This window comes from Lactuca virosa, chromosome 7, assembly GCF_052849685.1.
Source record: "Lactuca virosa cultivar CGN04683 chromosome 7, Lactuca_virosa_CGN04683_v6, whole genome shotgun sequence".
Lineage (NCBI taxonomy): Eukaryota > Viridiplantae > Streptophyta > Magnoliopsida > Asterales > Asteraceae > Lactuca > Lactuca virosa.
In genome coordinates this window covers 164,399,807-164,423,799 of record NC_136432.1, presented here as the reverse complement: position 1 = coordinate 164,423,799, position 23,993 = coordinate 164,399,807, and the positions used below count along the sequence as shown (strand labels likewise).

The 23,993-nt window shown below is 36.6% G+C and overlaps 2 protein-coding genes and 1 pseudogene across 3 annotated transcripts; 2 read left to right on the top strand and 1 right to left on the bottom strand.

The window, feature by feature from the left end:
- Positions 1–1,334: 1,334 nt before the first annotated feature.
- LOC145124454 (ultraviolet-B receptor UVR8-like) lies at positions 1,335–3,935 on the top strand. Of its 2 annotated transcripts, none has more exons than XM_079059783.1 (5): positions 1,335–2,320; positions 2,405–2,614; positions 2,697–3,176; positions 3,257–3,364; positions 3,444–3,684. In XM_079059783.1, the coding sequence occupies exons 1-5, from the start codon at positions 1,979–1,981 to the stop codon at positions 3,540–3,542; spliced, it is 1,239 nt and encodes a 412-aa protein (XP_078915909.1). In that variant the 5' UTR covers positions 1,335–1,978; the 3' UTR covers positions 3,543–3,684. The 2 variants fall into 2 exon arrangements, with proteins under 2 accessions (XP_078915909.1, XP_078915908.1); XM_079059782.1 differs by having other exon boundaries at positions 1,349–2,320; positions 3,509–3,935.
- Positions 3,936–5,727: 1,792 nt separating this feature from the next.
- Positions 5,728–9,656, top strand: LOC145127286 (ultraviolet-B receptor UVR8-like; annotated as a pseudogene).
- Positions 9,657–19,782: 10,126 nt separating this feature from the next.
- On the bottom strand, positions 19,783–21,312 carry LOC145123726 (CBS domain-containing protein CBSX5-like). The gene is made up of 2 exons (XM_079058936.1): positions 20,885–21,312; positions 19,783–20,810 (listed from the first exon to the last, which is right to left on the bottom strand). Exons 1-2 carry the CDS (start codon positions 21,229–21,231, stop codon positions 19,943–19,945), a joined length of 1,215 nt encoding a protein of 404 aa, XP_078915062.1. The 5' UTR covers positions 21,232–21,312; the 3' UTR covers positions 19,783–19,942.
- Between the last annotated feature and the right edge of the window lie 2,681 nt (positions 21,313–23,993).

The window sequence follows — 23,993 nt, the reverse complement described above, 5'->3', positions numbered from 1 at the left end:
ATCTCCAGTCAAACATTAAATGAATCGATCTGAATAGCTCATTGGTAGCTTGCAACTTGTTCACACCCCTATGTATAGTGTTCTTGTTATTGAATTTTTGAATGGTTTGTTGCCTTGTTGGTTTTGTATATGGTTCCAAACTTCTTGTTTTGGCCCCCTAGTTCTATTGCTCATGTTCTACCAATTTATGTCCATCAATGATGGTCTAACGATCATCACTCCCTCGGGTATCACCCACTTAGACACATAATAGGTGAATCGCATGGACGATTGCTTCATCGGGGATCTCCCATCAATGGTGGTCTAACAACATTAATACGATTTGTATAACGACATGAATTTATTGAATTAACAAATAACATTTTTTTCTTAAAAGTACCAAATGACAATATATATATATATATATATATATATATATATATATTTTTTTTTTTCAAAATACCAAATGGCAATATATTCCCATTCTTTAAAAGTACCGGAAGACATTATGAGAAGTTATAGAAAAAAATAACATTAAATAATTTAATGGTAAGAGGTTGAATTGTCGGTAAAAATATATATATGGTTGACAACAAGAGTTGATGGTTTGTTGCAACCGTATGTGAATTGGACAAATAAGGATGAACATTCTCATAGGCTTTCATGATCATGATGAAAATAAGGAAAATGAAGATATAGTGCCTAGTAGACAACTCAAGCGATGTCAGCAGATGTTGATTCGTCCCATTGAAGTGGTTGAATCAATAGAGAAAAAACGTATGTATGCTAAAATTAGAACCCGTTAGTAGATTTACTATACGTTGAAAACGTATGCACCAATTTTAAACAGTTACAGACCGCTGATTAGAATATCCATATTCAGTACCATAGAATCACAATTCACTTAAATAAATATTATAACATTTTCTCATGAATAACAATTATGGCTCGAGAGTATATAGCAAGTATTTATAATTGTTTGTCTTTGAAATGAAAAAGCTCTCATAATCGATTTTTCAGTTTCCTATTTAACTCAATAAACCTAAAAAAAAACTCATATTATGAAACAAGTAAGATACCAAGATATGTAGATTCGGTTCCACTAGTTTTAAAGTTCATATGGAAATAATATCTTACAACTTCCATATTGGAAACAAAAATTATTAATTTAAAATTTATTTCATATAACTTTTAAAAGCTTACATTTCTATACAAATTAAAACTATATCGTCCGGCTTACCAACTAATTTTGCTTATAAAGTCGTCTATTTAACGCGTATTGAAAAATTGAAAAAAGATCAAACTTGATGAAGAAGGAAAAAAAGTAGCTTAAACCGTTGAGTTTGGTAGTGCCAATCTGACACCGATTTCCATATTTATGTTAGAATCAAACCAATACGAACCCTCCACGTGGACACGACAGAGTGGTTAACCACTACCAAACCCACGAAAAACAGGCCAACGATTCCTTCTCCTCTGCCCCAAAATCCCCAAATCCAATCTCTACTTTTGTCACTAACAAGTCTAGAGAGAGAAAGACGATGACAGTGAGCATTTGTCGCCATTAATAAAGCTCCCACACTCAATCTTCGCTTTCCATTTCCCCAATTTCCTTCTTCTTTCTTCTTCTTCTTCTTTTGTTTCATTAAATTCAGTTTACAGGTTTTATGTGATCGATTACCCATGTCCTAAAACTCGAATCTTCGTACCTTCGAGCTTAAATAATTGAAACCCCTTTTCGAAACATGTTCTTCGCTTTCCCCAATTGCTAATTCACCACATTTCTACACCGTTTCTTTTCTTCGAAATTCGATTTTGGTGGCCGTTTTGTTGCATCTGATGTTTAGTTTCGACTCATCTTATCATCAAACACCAATCAACTCTTCATCCAGCTCAATCCCTTCAAATTTCCTTCACCCCACATATTCCTGCTCTTTTTCCCGTTTGAATTTCATCAAATTCCGCCTAAAAATCTGATCTTTTTTTCTCGATTTGAGAAATGGGAGATCGATTAAGGTCAGCCACGTTCGATGACTTACCATCGCATTTGATTCTCGAAATCTTGACATCCGGAGCCCGACTGGGCGGGTCGGATCTCGTCTGTTTGGAGCTTACTAATACAACTTTTCGAGGTACCCATGGATTGGTCCCTCACAAGTTAAGATCTTTGGTTGACTTTGCAGCTTTTCAGCTTTCTGGGTCACATCCGATATACGTTTCCTTGAGTTATAGAGCTCAAGAAGAACTGTTAGCTCGATGCAGTGGTAACTGGAAGAAGGTTTTGAGATTCTTGCAATCAGTCCACCAGTCTTCCGACATCGTTGAAACCTCTTCAGGGAATGTATGATTGTATATATCCCTCTTTGTTATATGTTCTTCTTACTATTTTCATGATTACTTGATACTTAATCTATCTTTCTTACAGATGCAAATCAGAAGCGGAAGGTATCACACATTACTGATCAAAGATTCAAAAATCTACTCTTGTGGTTCGAGTTTATGTGGTGTTCTTGGTCATGGACCCGAAACAACAAATTGTGTAGCTTTCACTCCGATCAAATTCCCATATCCTGTCAATGTCACCCACGTTTCAGCCTCACATAATCATGCTGCATTCGTCGCAAAATCGGGAGAGGTTTCTAAATACTTTCTATACTTCTCTATCTTCATTTTTTTCAAGACTCTTAATCGTTATACAAACTATAAAATGTTTGTAGGTTTTCACATGTGGTGATAATTCATCGTTTTGTTGTGGGCATAGTGATACAAATCGACCAATATTCAAGCCAAGGCTAGTTGAAGCACTAAAGAATGTTCCATGTAAGCAGGTTGCTGCTGGGGTTAGTTTCACTGTGTTTCTTACAACAGAAGGTCAAATCTACACATGTGGGACCAGTGGACATGGTCAACTCGGCCATGGTGACACCCTGGACAGACCCACACCGAAACTGGTCGAACCGGTTGGACCCATCGGTTCGGTTGTTCAGATAGCCGCGGGTCCAAGCTACACCCTTGTGGTTACTAACGATGGAGGTGTTTATTCGTTTGGGTCTGGTTCGAATTTCTGTCTTGGCCATGGTGAACAGCATAATGAACTCCGCCCTCGTGTGATTCAGTCTTTCAGGCGGAATGGAATCCATGTTGTTCGTGTTTCCGCTGGTGATGAACATGTGGTCGCACTTGATTCCAACGGATTCGTAATTCCATTCCACCCTTCTTGTGTTAAATCGCCGTCTTTCTAGCCTTGAAGTTGATTACATAAATGGGTTTTTTTTAGGTTTACACATGGGGAAAAGGCTACTGTGGTGCACTTGGACATGGTGATGAGATCGATAAGACCACTCCCGCCCTCCTAACCAGCCTCAAGAATCACCTCGCTGTACAGGTTCGATTTTGACCTAGAACTTATCTCAATAAGACAAAAATTACAAATGCAGCCATGAACACTATTACAATTACTACAGGTCTCATTTTGTTGGAGCTTATATGTAAAATTCAGTGTCGAATTGGATTTTTTTTGTGGTTATAGGTGTGTGCAAGCAAGAGGAAAACGTTTGTGTTGATGGATAGTGGATGTTTATATGGATTTGGATGGATGGCATTTGGAAGTTTAGGGTTTCCAGATAGGGATGTATCTGATAAAGTGTTGAAGCCTAGTATGCTTTATAGTTTAAAAGATCATCATATATGTCAGGTGAGTACGGGTTTGTATCACTCGGTTGTGGTTACGAATCGAGGTCGGATATTTGGATTTGGGGACAATGAGAGAGCACAACTTGGGCATGATGAATTGCGGGGTTGTCTCCACCCGACTGAAATCTTGGTTGAAGAATAACTGAAAATGGTGGATTTTAGATAGTTATTGGGTTTGTTTATGTTTGATGTTATTGTAATAAAACCAATTGTTATAATTAAAAATTTGTATAAGACTAAATGCTAGGTAGATTTTTCCTCTATCACCTATATCGGATTAATTGACCATCTAGAATCGTAATTAGAAAGAATTTGAAAATCATGGTAGATTCAAACTAATGTGATAAGTTGATATCTTATATAGTAGATAGGGTGAGCACGGTACCGAAAATGTACCGGTACCAAAACCAAAAATTCGATTTTCTAGGAATTAAGTATCAAAATGATAGTTACTATATGATAATACGATTACCCGTTTGATTCCCGTACATGTATTGATTAATGATACCAATTCCATTTTATTATCGATTTTATGTGTGCAACACCACATGTTTGAGGTTATATTGATATGCAATTAAGACAACAAAGAACACATCGCAAAAAGAATTACTCCAATCCAAGTTCATATAAGAGATTTATAGGAGTTCATAGTTGATGAAATTTTCTGGTAAGAAAAAATGACTGTCTAAAACGTTTAAGTTTTTAAATACCCATGTTTAGGGATATATAACTCATTCATTTGATTCTTTCGGCCTAACATGTAGCCAAGAGAGAGAGAGAGAGAGAAAAAAAAAATGCAAGAAAAAAAAATTAGTCTGATCCAAGTTTATATGAAGGAGTTATGAGTGTTCATAGATGAGGGAAAATTATGCATGGGTCTAACTAGAAAAAATGACCTAAGTTCGAAAAAAAATTAAGTTTTAAGTTACCATGTTTAGGGTTATGTTAGCTTAGATTATACTTATCCAAATCACTTGATACTTGAACTAACATGAAACCAAGACGAAGAAGAAATACAAAAATAAAAATAAAAAATTGATACAATCTAAATTCATATGAGAGAGTTATGAATGTTTAAAATTGAGGAAAAACATAAAATATAAAAACATAAATTCTGATTCAGTTCCAATTTTTACCTGAACCGAATGACACAAGACTTGATAACGCCCTGATAACCGAAAATCATGAATTAGGGGAACTAAGTATTGACCCGAAAAAACTATATTGTACCGGTTTGGTTTGATATCGCTTTTTTTTTTGCCTCACCCCTCATAGTAGATATGATATTTTTGGTGAATTGGATTCGATGTAGTTATCGTCAAAAAATGTATTCTATAAAACAATTGGTTTTTTGAAGTTTAAACATGTTTCGTTAGAAAACTAATTTACTTAAATTAATAATTTATTTTCTTTTTCTCAAAGCCCCGATTGAATCCTTTTTTTCAAAGCCAGTGGAACCATGGTGAAATCCGTCTTTCTTGATCCTAGTGTTGTAAGACAGGTAAATGCCACGCAAATTGTTCTTATTCCTAAGGCTCCGACCATAAAAGTGATATTTGAAATAGAAATCGACTCAAAAGTAACAGAATAGGCTTGAGAGAAGCTCTTTCCAAATAGGTCGAGTAGCCAATGAAAAGGAGCTCTCTGGTTGGGATTTACATGCACAACCTTCTCCTATGAGTCAGCCTATGTTATACGCCTGCCTTTGAGAACCTTTGAACTATAAATAAAGATAAATTCTATTAAAGAAACCATTATTTTTGGCACATCTTTTTGGTTAAACATAAATTCAAGTTCGGGTTGGTTTGGTTTCTAGGCACCGACTAATTCTATTTGAAATTTCCAGAAAATACTTTTAGCTCTCTTTATATCAAAAATCTCTTACTTATTTCTTTGTTTAACCTAATTGATTAAAAGCTGAGAAAACGAGTGTATTACTATTAAAGTTTGGTTTGGCAAAAAACAAAATCTTGAACATTTAAAGGTTTTCGGCTGTGCTTCTTTTTCCAAAATTGTTGGCGGTCATTTGAAGAAACTTCAGATCGAAATAAAAAAATGGTGTATTTTGGGGTAAAAGATGGAACTAAAGAGAAGCGATTATTTGATCCAGTCCCAAAAAACCGGAAATTATGGGTTAGTCGCGATGTTTTTTGTTGAAAAAGAATGATGAAATTGGTACAAAAACAAGGAGAAGATAATAATGCAACTCCTACAACCTTTACAACAATGGAACTGGACATCTTCGGAGTCAACCCGAACCATCTGGACAACCCCGCACTCAACCGTGAGCGTCCGAAAAACCCCAGAAACTGTGTTGCCCAAACTGAACAACCCTATGTTGAACGAATCCATCCCGAAACAACCCAATATACTCTTATTTTAGCCCCCGTTTTCTTCAACTTAAACTGATACAAAAAATCTTCAAGAGATATTAAACCTAAAAGAATCTGATCGCTAGCCAATATCATATATACTTTTTATTATTTTTGTTTACCTTTGCTTTTGTCGGAGGTCTTCTACGGAAGTAGTTTTCACAAATCAAGTTTTTAAAATACAATTTCAGTCCTTTAACTAGGTTTGCTTAATATAAGTTAATTACTTTAATATATTCTTTCATTTTAGTTCTTTTTACTATTTATTTATTTATTCATTTTATTTCATTAAGTTCTAAAACCATTTTATGTCCTTAAATCTCTTTTAATTGATTAAAATATTAATTAATCTCTATCTTTATTTATTTTATAATCCTTAAAATCCTAAGGCTAATTAACCGAAATAAATAATTATTTGGAAAGATTAATATCTAGAAATGAAAATTGGGTGTTACAACTATTTTCTACTTACAATAATTTCGTCCTCGAAATTACTGATCCTCAAAAATACTTCTGACACTACTAGTCATCAAACTATATATTTCTTTGTCTCTTATGTCTACATTAGCTTTTATACTAAGTAGTTACTTGAAGTCCTTTATTAAATCTCAACTTGATTTATGGTAATCTCGTCCATGCTTTTACACGTACTTGAACTCTTAACTGTAATCGTCTGCCTCTTGCTGTAACACCTCGTTTTCATTTTTTGAGATAAAAATATATAAACAATTGTTTATAAAAAATTGAAAATATATTGCTTTTTAGCTAAAATGATCAACATGAAAGTTGTATTATCCGTCAAGACGAACGCGTGGGTATAAAGAACGTCGAAAACAGAGTTCGTATGAAGTTATGATTTTTATAAATTTTCACAAATTTTATAAAAATCCCCACGACACGGTGCATTTAATGCACTGACTCCACTAGTCCGACGTTGCATGCAAGCAAGATGAAGTATGTTCGGATGCAGTCCGTGACGCGGTGGCCAGTTTTCAGCCCTATATAATAGAGGCTCAAGCCTCTTCCATCTCTTGCACCAATTCATATCTCTCTCTCCCTCTTGAGATTTTGTTCCCTCATAATTCGACTTCGTGTTCTATGATATAGTTAGCGAAGCTCTGGAGGCTTTTGAAAGGATCCTTAAGAGAAGTATCAAGCGTAGAAGTTACGCTCTCCATGTCCGAATTATTCGTCAATTGGGTAAGTTATGCATTTGATTAAGTATAACTTGATATGGAGTATACATATTGTCGTTATTATGAACATGTGAATTAGATTAATCATTAATCCCCATTAATATAGTGATTGATCTACTTACGAGAGTAGTGTCTAGGATAGATACGTTGGCTAAATTGTTGGATTTCAAAAAGACTATATGTTGTAATGATCCTGCCTCCCGACTGTCTTGACTGACTAATCCTTATTTGATAGGCATTTCAGTATTTATGGGACCGTGAAGGATCTAGATACTAGTTATCATATTTTTATAGTTATTGATCAGTTATGGTATTATAGATTAATACATGTTTGGCGTATTGCTTGCTAGTTGGTTTAGTGATAGTTATTCGAGTAACTGTTCAGGTGAGTTTTCTCACTATACTGTAAGACACTGGTGTCATGTATGCTTGTTGTCTTTGTGACTCATGCTTGTATGCTTTTGGGTCAGGCCCGCTTATATTTTGTTGGGTTGTGCCTGTTTATATAATGTCGGGGTCGGCCCATTAGGCTGGGCCCGCATGACTAAAACATAACTATTAGGCTAGGCCCTTTATTGTATGATATGTGGTATCTTGGTGAAGTCACTAAGGTTCGTGCTTACGATTTTAAGTTTAAATGTTTGAGGTTCTTCTGGTAGTAAAGGGAAGGGCACGACATGATTGCATCACATCTGCTTTTAATCGTTATACAAAATCTGTAACTATAAAATGTTTGTAGGTTTTCACATGTGGTGATAATTCATCATTTTGTTGTGGGAATATTGATACAAATCGACTAATATTCAAGCCAAGGCTAGTTGAAGCATTAAAGGATGTTCCATGCAAGCAAGATGTTGTTGGGGTTATCTTACAGTATTTTTGACACAAAAGGTAAAGTCTATACATGTGGGACTAGTGGACATGATCAAATCAGTCATGGTGACACCATGGACAGACCCACACCGAAACTGGTCGAATCGGTTGGAACCATAGATTCGATTGTTCAGATAGTTGTGGTTCCAAGCTACACCCTTGCGTTTACTAATGATGGAGGTATTTCTTATTTGGGTCCAGTTCCAATTTCTGTCTTGGCCATGGTGAACAACATAATGAACTCCGCCCTCGTATGATTCTGTCTTTCAGGCGGAAAGGTATCCATGTTGTTCGTATTTCTGCTGGTGATGAACATGTGATTACACTTGATTCCAATAGATTCGTAATTCCATTCGTCCATTCTCTTGTTCGATATCTTTCTAGTCTTGACGTAAATTATTACATAAATGGGCTTTTTTGGGGAAAGAGGCCACAACCCCGACAAAGATAAATGGGCTTTTTAGGTTTATGTATGGGGAAAAGGCTACTTTGGTGCACTTGGACATGGTGATGGGATTGATAAGACCATCCTAGCTCCTAAACAGCCTCAAGAATCATCCTGTTGTACATGTTCAATTTTTTTCTTGTTACCTTTCTAATCAAAGGAACCACCTTTAAGATTTGATTAAATGTGTTGTATTGTATTGTGTTTTGCGTGCATTGGATCTCAGTAAGAAAAAAAATTGCAATTTTTTTTGTGTATCCAAGACACTGGCATATGTCATTACTCCAAACATAAATAAATAAGAACATAAAATATGCGTGTAAAACTCCAAAACCGTAGAAGAACGACGACCTGTGGATAAAAAAAATATCCACTATATGTTATATTGTTACAATCACACAAACTAGTATCTCAAGCTAATCCCTGACTACACACTCAAAAATGATTTAATTTATAATTCTCTACACTTTAAAACAAGAGAAGAAAAAAAAAGAAAAAAATATATATATATTTTTTTTCTTTTTTTTTTGTCTATTTTGATCGGATGTTTTGAAAAAAAGTCTTGCATTTCTGTAGTAGACTCAACTTTTCCTTTTCTATCAAAATGGAACAAATTTCCACTTTCATGTTGCCCAACAAATCTTTCCAAAAGCCGTGAATGCATGTTACGTTATGTCAATTTCTTTTATCCGGTGTAACAAATGCATCCATGAACACGATTACTACGAGACTCATTTTCTTGGAGCTTATATGAATAATTCACCGTCTAATTGGATTTTTTTTGTGGTTACAGGTGTATGCAAGAAAGAGAAAACATTTGTGTTGGTGGATAATGGATACTTATATGGATTTGAATGGATGACATTTGGGAGTTTAGGATTTCCAGATAGGGGTGTATCTGATAAAGTGTTGAAACCTAGTATGCTTTATAGTTTAAAAGACCACCATATTTGTCACGTGAGCACTAGTTTGTATCACTCGGTTGTGGTTACGAATCGAGATAAGATATTTGGATTTGGGGACAATGAAAGAGCACAGCTTAGGCATGATGAATTGCAGGATTGTCTCAACCACACTGAAATCTTGGTTGAAGAATAACTGACATTGGTGGAATTTAGATAGTTATTCGGTTTGTTTATGTTTGATATTACTGTAATAAATAGACAAATCAAATTATATAGTAGTTAAAAAATGATTAATATTTGTTGTTGAAAATTGTTATGTTGTTGATAAATAAACATATATTATTATATTAAATTTATATATAAAATTGTAATTATTTTCAACGTTATGATAAACATATATTATAATCATATCATTTAATTGTCTTTATCAGCTATGTATGAATAAATAAATTAACTATTAATTTAATATTATTTTTAACTATTTTTGCGATTAGTTAACTTAACATTTACTTAGTTGACCATTTTTAATTTCATCGTAATGATTATTTATAGTGTAACATCCCAAAAATCGCAGAAATTTAAAATTTTCAAAAACAATCCATTTCATCCATAAAGTGTTTATAAATCCTTTGTTTCAAAAGTATTATTCAAAACCAGAGTTTTCCCAAGCCTCAATGTCAAAATCAAAAAGATGTGCACGATCACGCCTTCGTCTTGCCACGGTCATCTGAAGTACCTGAAACAATAAACTGAAACGGTAAGCCAACACTTAATGAGTTCCCCCAAGATACCAACACACACAAACATATAACAACACATACTGGGTCCACAACTAACATAGTGGATTACCCATGAGCCCAAAATATGAGTCTAGCTTGCCCTTCCGGCCCACAACTCATATATGGCTTGCTCCCGAGCCCACAACATAAGTCTGGCTTTCCATACATGCCCACAACTTATACCTGGCTTGCACCCGTGTTTGTTCGCTACCGCACGAAGTAGTACTACCTCAAATCCACCATACCATGTCGACATATACTTAACATATAACATAAATCCAACAACAGATAACATATAACCAGTCATCATACAATCAGGCAGATCTCTAGGTTACTACCGTGAATCCTCTTCTCATTCATTCAAAATCAATATATAAAAGATACAAGATAGGCCTTACACCAATGGGCCAATATAACAAATAGGGCTATACAAAGTATTGGAAAACTATACAAAATATCAAGACCACTAACAGCCCCCCGCAGTAAGAACGGGAGGGCAACGAACATTCAAGTTGGAATGAAAATCTAGAAAAAGTGGAGACGGCAGACTCTTGGTGAAGATGTCTGCATATTGAGCCGATGAGGGGACATAAAGAACACGAACTTGACCCAAGGCAACCTTCTCACGAACAAAGTGAATATCAATTTCAATGTGCTTCGTGCATTAATGTTGAACCAGATTTGAAGCAAGATAAATGGCGCTTACATTGTCACAATAAATGATAGTCGCCTTTGTTGGTGATTTATGAAGTTCACGCAATAAATTTCGAAGCCAACAAGTTTTAGTGACCGCGTTAGCAACACCTTGATATTCATCTTCATCACTAGAACGGGATGTGGTACCTTATTGTTTAGAAGACCGTGACAATAGATTATCACCGAGAAATACATAATATCCTGATGTAGAACGCCTGGTAGACGGACAACCTGCCCAATCTGCATCAGAATAGGCGATGAGATCCGAGTCAGACTGGGAATATAACTGAAGCCCATATTATGTGGTACCTCGAACATATCGTAAGGCTCACTTTAGAGCTGCAAGATGCGGTTCCCGAAAATCATGTATAAATAAGAAAAGTTGATGAACAACATATGTGAGACTGGGCGAGTGAAAGTAAGATATTGAAGAGCACCGACAAGGCTATGGTAGGTCGTAGGGTCTTCTATTTTAGTACCGGTCCCATCAAGTTTGGAGCAAAGATCAGTTGGGGTTGAGGCCGGTTTGCAATGTAACATGCCTGCACGATCCAGAATTTCAGAGGCATACTTTTGTTGCGATAAGAAAATTCCTCGAGAGTCACAAGACACAGAGATACCAAGGAAGTAATGAAGATTACCCAAGTTAGACATAGAAATCTCGGCACTCAGGATGACGATAATTTGAGAGAGAAGTGCCTATGAAGATCTTCTCAAAACAATGTCATCTACATAGAGAAGTAGGTAAGGTATGTGAGAACCATGACGATAAATAAATAGTGACGAGTCACGACGTCTGTGAACAAAACCCATGTTGAAAATAAACATGGAAAAGCGATGAAACCATGCTCGAGGAGCTTGCTTGAGACCATATAGAGATCGCTGTAGGAGGCACACATGATTAGGTATTGACGGATCTCGAAAACCAGGAGGTTGATGCATGTACACTGTTTCTTGAAGATGGTCATGTAGGAAAGCATTCTAGACATCAAGTTGTTTAATGGGCCATTGATTTGTCATAGCAAGTGTAACATCCCAAAAATCATGACTAAAAATTTCATTTTTAATTAAGTAGCTTATAAAATTGTTTACTGAAAAACATCATCGAATCGTATCACTTCATAAAATCATAGTCACATGTCTTAAACCATAACATAAAATAGTAATAGTGTCAGAGTACAATCCCATGAATCTCATAATGCGGAAATCCTGTGTGTATGTGATGCACTGCTACCGTGCCAGCTCCTTCCCTTTCGAAGAAGAGGTACCTAAAAACAAAAATGAAACTGTAAGCACAAATCTTAGTGAGTTCCCCCATCATACCATATACCATACAACATACATATTGCCAGACAATTTTGGGGAGCACGACCTACCCTGCCAAACATTTCTGGGGTGCCCGACCTACCCATGTCAAGCAGTTCTGGGGTGCTTGACCGACCCTGCCAGGCAATTCTGGGGTGCCCGACCTACCCTCAGGTCCTTACGACCGTGTCACGGGGACTATTCCCCCTACTGCTATTATCACATATCAGCATATCATATTAGCACATAAAACATAACAGGTAGCAACAAACCTAGATAATTATCACAAAGACAATCATCTAGCAAACAACTCCTACTAGTGGGCCGGCATTGTGGCCGTAGACCCACCTCTACTAGAAGGTAACTCACCTCGTAAAGCTGAGTGTCGAATCTCACGGGCAGTAATCTCTAACAGCTGCTCCGATGACTCCCGGCTATCATAATCATAATAACACTCAATCAAAATCTATAACACTACTTAGGGTAAAATGACCATTTTACCCCTTGGCCTAACTTGAACCATTCCTAAGCCCAATTCTAACTTATTATACCTAGTGCACCCATGGCCCCTCAAAGGCTCCCTAAGGGCCCAATTTTCTAAATTGGGCCCAACTCTTCAAATGGGCCTTTTCACAAGTCCAATAAATCCTTAGCCCAAAATGAATAATTTCGAGTGGCCCAATATGGCCCAAAAGGCCCAATACTTCTAATTCCAAATTCCCAGGCCCAGAACTATTGTCCACAGTGGGCCACGGGGCCCAATAGTCCAGGCCCAGCCCTCTAAGGCCCAAAAGGCCCAAGGTAGCCACTCTGCATGCGTACGCACGATGTACGTTTCACGTATGCCCAACGTACGCTGGTCTTGACCACAACGGGAAGTTGACCCAGTACGCGCAGCGTACCAGGGTGTACGATTAGCGTACTGGCCAGCTTTCTTTGGACATCATTTGTGACTTAATCTGTTAAGTCTTCATGTCCAAAATGTAGATCCAGGTCCTTTAAGACCTCCTAATCCATAAAGTCACAAACTTTATGTGCTTGCATGCATGGTTGCGGTCAAAACATGATTTTGGTTCTTTTAACAAGCTTTATGACCATCAAACACTTGCATGGTTGTGGCTTAACCATCAATGTCCGATTTTTATGACTCTTAGTGCCTCTAAGAGCCCAAAAGGACACCTCTTATGGTTCCGAAATCATCAAGATGAAAGAAGCTTCAACAAAGGAGTCCAAAAGTGTCATTAAGCACTCCTATAAACAAATCTAAGCATGTAATGGTCAAGTTTGGAACTTGATACCTCAAAAGAGTCAGAAATGATGCCAATATACTGGATCTACAAGCTCCTCTTGAATCCTTGCCTCTTCCTCAACCTCTTTTTCTTCTAAGAACACCAAAATCACACAAAGAAGCTCTCAAATGGCAAAAATACACAAGAGTGGGTTAGGGTTTTCGAGGTGGCTGCTTAAGGGTGATAGGGAGGCTGGTTCAAAGACATAAGGTCCTTTATATAGGGATCAAACCCTAAAATTTAGGGTTTAGGACCTGCACGCGTACGCTGCGCGTACCCTTTGGTACGCTGGGCGTACGTGCATGGTCTCCCCGCCCAATTCTCTTGAGTACGCAGCGCGTACCTGGCATGGTACGCCCCGCGTAATGTCCTTCTCGGCCTAATTCTTGAAGCCTAACGGTCCTGGCCCACACCAAATTAACCCACTACTCAATAAGATAATTAATATTAATACCTGGTAAATCCCGGATGTTACAGCAAGGTTAAGAACAATGTGGATTGTGCTGGTTTGACTACAAGACTAAAAGTTTCATCACAGTTTATGCCAGGTCTTTGACTACGGTCATTAGCAACAAGCCGAGCTTTATAATGAGAGGGTTCCATCAGCATTTCTATGCCAGCTCTGATACCATGTAATCAGATAAGTTTTCCCGTGAATCCTCTTCTCATTCATTCAAAGTCAATATATACAAGATACAAGACATGCCTTACACCAATGGGCCAATATAACAAATAGGGTTGTACAAAGTACTGGAAAACTATACAAAATATCGAGACCACTAACAGATAAGGGTATTGATCTTGGTGTCCCTACGATGGGAAACTATCGGTTGAGGTGCATAATTACACATATGAGGTCAATGGTTCAAACCCCGACATGTCAAAAATATTGATAGTGATATGCGATTTACCTCTCATGTTGGTCTTGATGTGGGTTGACGTGAACTGCTCAAATGGTCCGATTTACCAATTTTTATAGAACTATTTGTCTGCTTTGTAACCATGCTTCTTGATCACCTTTTTGCTAATTGAGAAGTGGCAACTTATTTATGGTGTTTATTAGATCGGTGGTGGAGTATTCAATTCATACCCCTAACAATCTCATTTCCCCGGTAAATTCTTTTATAATTTCCAACCATAACCTCATTGATAAAGTGCCCGAACACTTTTTTGTTTTCCTGTCGATGCTGAGGCTGCAACTCTGTTGCAGAACATGTGTGTTGATCAACAATCTTTTTGACTTGGAAAAGACTAGTATATTTTATTGTGTTTTCCCTAATCAACCAATAACATTTTTTAACAAAACAAACCACATTGAACCTTTATTTAGTGGATCTGCTTGTCATGTACTGCAAACCCACTATCATGCATTTTTTTTCAATAGCAAGCTTAAGCTTCTTCTCACCGATAAGTCATAGATAAACACATTATTACACCATCACTTTGAAAATATTTAATCTTGCTAGAAAACTGAGTTTGAACAAAAGTCCCCTTACGAGATGTTGTTTCACTCACCACCGAATTATGATGTTTTTTGAGCCTTTGGTTGTCGGGGTTTTCCATATTTATGAAATTATTCGGTTAGCAAACTAGCTCCTCGTAAAACTTCATGTATTGTCATCAGCTACAAGCTTCACTACAAGGCTTATCGTTGCTTGGATACTACCACCAATCGAGTCTACACCACTAGACATGCAATTTTTGATGAAAACACATTCTCGTTTAAAGGTGTACTGCAACCTATTGATCAAATTACTTTTCATAGAATTTCAAGAACCAAGTTTGACTCTACAATCTTCTTCCGTTACAGCCCCTCAAAACCACGATTTGGAACCAGTTTCTTTGTGCTCTCTCTGTCCACAGAACCATCCTCTTGTCTTAACTCTTCCTGCTGTTGACGTTATTGCATCAGGTCCCTCACATGATGCTGATTTTTCTACTGAGTCGACAGCTCTAACACAACCATCTACTGCCCCGTCGGTGCCCCTGTCACCAATCTATCCGTTACCATATCTTCTTCTCACCCCATGGTAACACGGTCTCGTGCATAAATTTTTAAACCAAGACATATTATTGACCTCACATACTTGGAACATGCTCCTCTACTTCATGCTCTTTTTGTTACTAAAGAGCCGCGCAGTTTCAAATCAGCGTCTAAACACCCAAAATGGTTATCGGCTATGGAAGACGAAATGAGTGCTCTTAAATCAATCAACACTTGGGATCTCGTTCCTCATCCGCATGATTCAAATGTCGTGGGCTCAAAATGGGTATATCACATGAAATTCAATTATGATGGTACCGTGCAACGCCTAAAGGCTCGTTTAGTCGCTCAAGGGTTTAGTCAAATATCGAGACTTGACTACACCCATACTTTTAGTCTAATTATTAAAGTTGCCACCATCCACATTGTCTTATCCCTAGTTTTCATGAACAAATGGAATCTTCATCAACTTGATGTTATTAATGCCTTTTTAAATGAGAATCTCACGGATACAATATTTATGGAGCAACCTCCCGGTTTCACTAATCATAGAATTTCTCAGTCACGATTGTCATTTGAAAAAGGTGTTGTATGGTATTAAACAATCACCTAGCGCTTGGTTTCAACAACTTATCACCTTTCTGGTAACTCTCGGTTTCACTTGCAGTAGAGACGATACATCCCTTTTTATCTTCAAACGAGAGTCTCATATTTTATATCTACTAGTCTATGTCGATGATATCATTTTAACTGGTAATCATCCACCACGCCTTGAAAAGTTCATTGCTAGATTACATTCGGAATTTGCTATCAAGGATCTTGGTTGGCTAAACTATTTTTTGGGTCTTGAGGTCTCGTATATGGAAAATGGCTTGTTTCTTACTCAGTCCAAATACGCTCACGACATACTCTCTCGAGCTGTCCTTCTTGACAGAAAACCAGCCTCCACACCTTTATACACATCAGATTAGCATGTCACTTCTGGTTCACGATGTTCAAATTCGACTCTTTATCGATCTTTAGTTGTACCTTGCAATACTTGACTATTACTCGTCCTGATTTTTCAGATGCAGTAAATCAAGTTAGCCAATTTTTACATGCTCCTACCACTGATCATTTGCAAGCAGTTAAAAGGACTTTAAGATATGTCAAATGTACTTTATCCTATGGACTTCATTTCACCTATCCATGATCCTCATCTCTAGTAGGATAATCTAATGCAGATTGGGCTAGATATATCTAGACTCGTCGTTCAACTTATGGTTATTATATTTTTCTAGGCAGTAATCTAGTCTCTTGGAGCGCTAAAAAGAAACCAACCGTTTCCCGCTTGAGCTGTGAATCTGAATATTAGGCGATGGCCAATACTGTTGCTGAAATTATTTGGATCACTAATCTCTTGCGTGAGTTACATGCATTACCTCTGGATCGTCCTACTCTCTTATGTGACAAAAAAGTGCTCTCTTTCTCAATCATAACCCCATCTATCACAAACGAGCGAAGCATATAGACATCATCTATCACTTTGTTTATGAGTTAGTTGCTTCTGGAAGATTGCACACACGTTTCGTTCCTACTTCTTTACAGTCGGCTGGCATATTTACCAAGAGTCTTCCATGCCCGCTATTCGAACAGTTTCGTGCCAAGCTTCGCGTTGGTTTGCCACCTCTTCGTTGAGGGGTAGTATTAGAGATAAGTCGTAAATATATCATAGATAATGTATTTATCTATATGTATTCCTATTTATTAGCATCTGTTGTTATTATGTACTTTATATAGTTGTAAATATTATTTTACCCTTTGAGGTTTAATCAATAAAGTCTTATACTTCTCTTTTCTATCGAAAATGTGAAGAAGCTTGATCTTTCGACTTGTGTCTAACATCTGTGATGGAATGTTGACGTTATCATTGACGGGACACGAAGGCAAGGTAGACATACCATGAAACATGGTAGCTGAATACATAAGTTTAGGTGCATCATCCGATTCTTCTCCATCATAATTACTCTCTAGGTCGGATATATCTAACTTGTTACAATCTACAAACTCCCCGTATCCTTGTAGTTCACCATCATTTAGAAAAGGAACTTTTTGTTTTCCAGTTTCATTATCGACCTGATTAACCATACCTTGTGATTTGTGTTCAAAATAATCATGTGTACCCACATCATTAAGATATGTACCAACATCATCATCACCAACATACTTATAATTTTACGGTTCCACATACATAATTGGTTGTTGCACTACGTTTATATTTTCAGCAACACTATGATAATGATGTATAATTGGAGTTATAAAAGTACCTATTGGGTTGTTACTCCCTTTTCTACTGGATATGTTTTCCGCGTATGCTTTTCCATTATCGACGGCTTCGTTAAAACCATCACCTTCTTTAACCACCATATACTAAGACACATATTTACATCCAACCACATTGATTACCTTGATCAACTTTCTAATATCACGATCATCAATAATTGCACAATAATATAGCTCCTCAGGATGTTGATAAGAAATTTGATTCATCTGGAATACCAGTCTTACTTTTCACCAAATAAACAAATTCACTAAATGTAATGGTCTCGTAAAATTACACACCATAATAAAACATTCTTGGCATATAACTCGATGGCCATACATATGATAGCTGAGAACCAACAAACTGTCATCTCATGTTAGTAATAAGCAAGACGAAATATTTAGTAGAAGTCATAGTATGATTTTTGAAAGAGAAAAAAAAGAATACTGGCTTTTATGCTTTAAAAAATACTTTCTTTTAATAGTAAGAACCAATATGAAATAGTAGTCAACTTCAACTAAAAAGCAGTCAACATCTAATTTTTTTTTTGGGGCTAAACTGTAGCGAAGGGGGAAATCGTAGATTTCGATCCCTCAACTATGGTTTTGTTTTTCATGTTCATATAGACACCAAAATTTAGTTTTGTTGAGAGCATACCCTAGGTGAGTAAATCATCTACGGTTTTGTTAAAAAAATGAACTTTTTTTATAATGCAAGCCGAAACCGTAGACTTTTCCCAAAACCGTAGGTGTCTATGATGGGCTACGATTTCATTGGCTATTTTTGGCTAGTGACAATTTTGGCTATTAAGTGAAAAGTTATTAAGAAATATGACTAGTTTTGTCATTTTCAATCATATTGACTAATTTCTCAAGACCGTTCACAATTATACCCGCACTCCCCAAAGATTTAATTTACATTTTTATAATTTAAAACAAGAAAAGAAAATAAATAATGAAATACTTTTAAATGTGTTTTGGTGTAATTTAAAACAATAAAAAAAATAATGAAATACTTTAAGTGTGTTTTGGTTGGGATGGGGTGTGGGGTTACTTTAAATGGAAGATTTTGGCTCTTATGGATCCACCCCAACTTTTCCTTTTCCATACAAATTTCTACTTTCTTTTTAGTCAAGAAATCGCAACAAAGGATTTCAATACCTTCTAGAAAAAACAAAAAAGAAAAAAAAGAAAACCTTACAAAGTTTGTCCAAGCTCAACGATATCTATTAGGGTTTAGTTGACCATCTAATTAGACTTATTGTGGTTACAAGTGCGTACAAGCAAGAGGAAAACGTTTGTGTTGGTGGATAATGGATGTTTATATGGATTTTGATGGATGGGATTAGGCCTAGACGGTGGGCAATATATGGTCGTTCTTTTTAAGGGAACAAGCTCGATTATCATTGATCGCTCGTTTCGTTAAATTCCAAATCAAAAAGTGTATGAGAGCGACCATGAATGGGAAAACTGAACAAATTTCAAATTATAATGGCTTTTTGAAAAGTGCAAATATTTTCTCGTTAAAGTTGGTTGTTTATTTATTTTTATTATTTTTTTCAAGTGTGGAACCACGAATACTATTACCACAAACGGAAGAATACTTTTCTTTTTGAAGTCGGTGTTTTTATAAAAAGTTCAATGTTTTAATTTTTAGATCACAAAAAAGTTTCTTCTATTTCAAACTATAATGGCTTCATGAAATTCAAAGTTTTATGTAATAGTGTTGGTTAGACCAAATGTGACTTTACCCAACAGTAGCAAGCGCCATCAATCAATAGGTTAAAAGTTCTTAGTCCTGTTCGGAACAAAATATGTAGTTTACCTAATATGATTAAGGAGTTGATCCAACTATGATTGTAATATTGCTACTTTTATAGTTATTGTATATACCGAATATAAAATATTCTAATTTACGTAACATGCTTTCGCCAAGTGTACATACAAATATACAATACAGTTCAGTAGCAACAAAGTTTGTTTTTATTAATAAAATAATAACAAAAGCCCAAAGGCCCAGGACAAAATTTATCTGTCAGTAGGCCCAGTTCCAAAACTAGCTCCTATTCACAAATCCCCCCTTATCTTTTGAGTACTTTAAACATTAGTCCTTTTCATAAAACTCCTACACGACCTCATCAGTCATCATGCACTCCAAATGTTCCTGGAAAACTTCCAACATGCCGGAAAACCTCACTATTCCGACCACACTACCGTCTTCTTCAACCACCCACACGTACCCAACACGGTGTGCGGTTGCCTGAATCATCACCGCCACCAAGGAGCTTCGTGGGTGGCAGATGATAGCCTCCGCCCTCCTCATTATCCTGGCGGAGTACCTGCCTGACCTATTGTACCTCCCGGACCTTGTGGTTGTCGGAGACGACGTCGATTCCTCGTCGGAGGAGGAACTGTTGCTACAGTATGGAATTCCGGAGGAGTAAATAACAAACTCCTCGAGCATTCCGTTCAGATTCTTCTCTTTCAGCCTTGCTTCCACCACCTTGATTATATCCTCAGGCGGGCCACCGCAGTCGATGTACGCCATGAGGTCGCCGGCGGATAGTGTGGTTATAGCAGCTGCAACCATTTCGTCACAGTAAGCGAGGGTGGAAGGTGATATTTCGCCGATTAACACACCTTCGTCGTTGATGACAGCAACCGAAGTTTGGTCGGCAAGAGAGGTTGAAATGGCGTCCACCGCCTTCGAAGCCGGCGAATGGTAATTGACTGTGAGGATCTCCGTCGTGATTATACCAAGTGATTCGATGGAATTCGCGGCGGTTGGAGAGAATAAACCGATTGAGCTAAGAAGGAACCTGATCACATCTTCTTGTGTCAGCCAACAGTACTCACGGCCACCGGTGTGCGTTGTCGGACCGATTGACGGATATTGCCGGAGTTGTTTTCTTTTAAAGTGGTTAGACGTACTCTTTATCGGCACTATTAGATTCTGTACACCTTGAATAATTAGATCAATGGCTTCCATCAAACTGTAAAACAACAAGCAAAGATCAAATTAAAAACCAACATAAAAATTGAAACTTTATGAAGGATTCATCAAAACCTCGCCGAGGGTTCGACGTGTCTGACGACGCCGCCGGGAACATGTGAGAGCAAAACAGAAACGGAGGACATGAGTGCCGAAGAAGGAGACGAGACGTTGTCTTCTCTACAGAGGTAGCAGATGATATCAACCATGCAGATTTTTCCGACGCAGCGGCAGTCATTGATAATGATTTCATCGGCTACGGAGTGGTGGTGGTCGCATGTCCAGATACTGATATGGGTATCCTCGGAGGTTTGAAGGGCGGTTAGGGCGTCGCCGATGGTGGCGGAGATGGAGAGGGAGGTGAGCGGCGGCTTGCCGAGGCAAAGATCGGAAACCTCATGTGCCAACAACTGAGCTGCCATACACAGACTGGGCGGAGTGAGAGGTGGCGGTGTTTGTATGTGTGCGTGTACGACGGTGGCGGTATTGATGTGGCGGAGGTGGTGTATATATAGCCGGCAGAAATTCTAAAGGTCACGTGACTCGTGTTTCTACCCACATTTTTGTTATCATGTAATTTGTAGCTTTTATATAAATCTAATTTTATTAATCATAAACGTTTTAAAGATCCATACTGGGTTGTATCTAAAATGTTTTATTTTCTAGTATATAATATAATTAATATATCAAGAATGGGCCTATGTGATTCAGTGAATACTGCCATACTGGTTGGTTGAACCCAAAATAAAATAAAAAATAAATAAAAAATTCACAATTGTATATAAGTAAATGAGAATCACTATACAAATTATCATGTAATTGGTAAAAGTCAAATATTTGTACACTTTACCAATAATATGAAAGAAATTAAATAAAAAAGTGTTGTTTTCAATGTTTTAAATGAAGAAATCTGAATCCAGTACAGCTTGATTGTAGGTAATTTCATAAAATTAAAAACTATAACGACCCTACATCTGGGACTAGTGGATGAAAACATTAAATTCATATAGTTCTACTCATAGATTTAAATTTTTATAGATGTTATTAGTTTCCTACTTTTCTTCCTACAGATTTTATACCCTTAAACAAACACATTTATTTTAAGAACATAATGATATTTTGCGCTATAAGTAGTTTGTTTAAATATGCATGGAAGTTATAGATTCTCGTAATTTTCAATTAACGAGTCCAATTTTCTTATGCAAAAGCCACAAAAGCTTGAGCGAAATGTTGCAAATGGCTTTTTTAGGTCTATAAAAACAAAGAAGTTTGCAATAAGTCACATAATATTAATAAAACAAACTCTAATATAGACTAATTTATCAAATGTTTTCGTCCATTTTATTTGGCTCCCATAGAGACAAGATGTCAATTAAAGTGGGAGCTGTATTTGGTCTCATCGACTAATCATTATATTAATGTTAATTTGCTCGTTTGATATTGGTGGTTCTTAATAGAACAAATAGAAGCCATCAAGCCAACTAAAGTTAACATATTAGAGCGCAGTGGTTTTTAATCGCATTCTAACCAAGGTTAACTTAGAAGCTAAGGGTGTTGATCTTGTTAGAACTATGTGTCCATGTGATGGAAGTCTACCAATTGAGGTGAATAATTACACATAGGACTATAGGAGGTCCAAGGTTTAAACCTTAACACGTTCAAAATATTATTAGTGTTCCACGATTGACCTTTCACTTTGACCTTAAGACGGGTGATGTGAGCCACTCAGATGATACAGTTTACTAATTTTTTTATAGAACTATTTGTTCGTTTTGTAACCATATTTATTGATCACCTTTTTGCTGATTGGGAAGTGGCAACTTCTCTATGATGTGTAGTAGCTCGGTGGAGGAATATTCAAATTACATCTTTTTCTTTTGACATAAGATCATATTTATTGGGTAGATCATATTCGGTTACCATTGTCTAAAAAGAAAGGTTTTATGCGGTGGTTTTCACTACGTTTTGGTCTATTTGGTCGTTTCTCAATGCTTCTATTCTTAAAATCACAAAACCAACTTATTTTTATTCGGTTGTTTTGAATACTTATAACTAGATTTCGAATAGTATAGGAAGGATATCTTGGAAGCTATTATTTACACGAATTGATGGTCCATATGGAACTTCAGAAATAAGTGTGTGTTTGACCAATCGAAACCTAGACAAGATAGGTTATTTGAAGATATCATTGTTTTTTCTTTTAATTGGGTGGTGCATTGGAAGCATAAATTCTTTATTCCGTGGAATTTATGGCTTCAAAACCCCATTTTGAACTTTATGATGTAATCGTTTCGTTCCGCCTTTAGCTTCTTGCTAAAGTTTTTTTGCTTTTTATAAAAATTCAGCCGTTAAAAAAAGAGATTTCGAATAGACGTCGTCCTAACAGAATTGATCGAATAGGATGGCTTAAAGTTCCATGTTAAAAGTTTAATTGTTTGATATTTCTAGCATGTCTGTCATTAAAATAAGTATAGACAACAAGTTTGGTTATTTTGTCAATTATCCAAACTACTGTATTAGATTATCAAGTACAATTAAATCTAAGAGATTGTTTTTACTAAATTGCAAAATTGGTCCTTATGTTTAGCCAAAAATTACCATTTTGGTCCAAAATGTTTTTTACTAGCACCACCGGTCCAAAATGAGAATTTTATTACGTTCTTAGCCTATTTTTTTTAAATACTTAAAATGATAACTATAATCTTACTTTTATCAGTTATCCTTTTACTTTTTCATTTATGTATTTATAAAAAAAAATAAAAATAAAAATCTCACCACATCCATACTATCCTACTACACTCACCATCTCTTTAACCGAATTTTCTTCTCCATCTCTCTATCTCCTTTCATTACCACATCCACTACCTATCCGACAAATAAGAACGTCGGCACAACCACCACCTGTCGGAAAATCAGAACACCACCAACTACCGGAAATTTAAAACGCAACCACCTTCATCGGTGCTTTCATTTCTCGTTTAGACGAACTTTTGAGAGAGAGAGAGAGAGAGGAAGAGATATATATATATATATATATATATATATATATATATATATATATATATAGAGAGAGAGAGAGAGAGAGAGAGAGAGAGAGATAAAGACATCGTTGTCGGATCTAGAATGCCACCACCTACCTTCTCCAACGTCGTCGCTACTAGGGTTTTTAGAGCCGCTGCAAGTT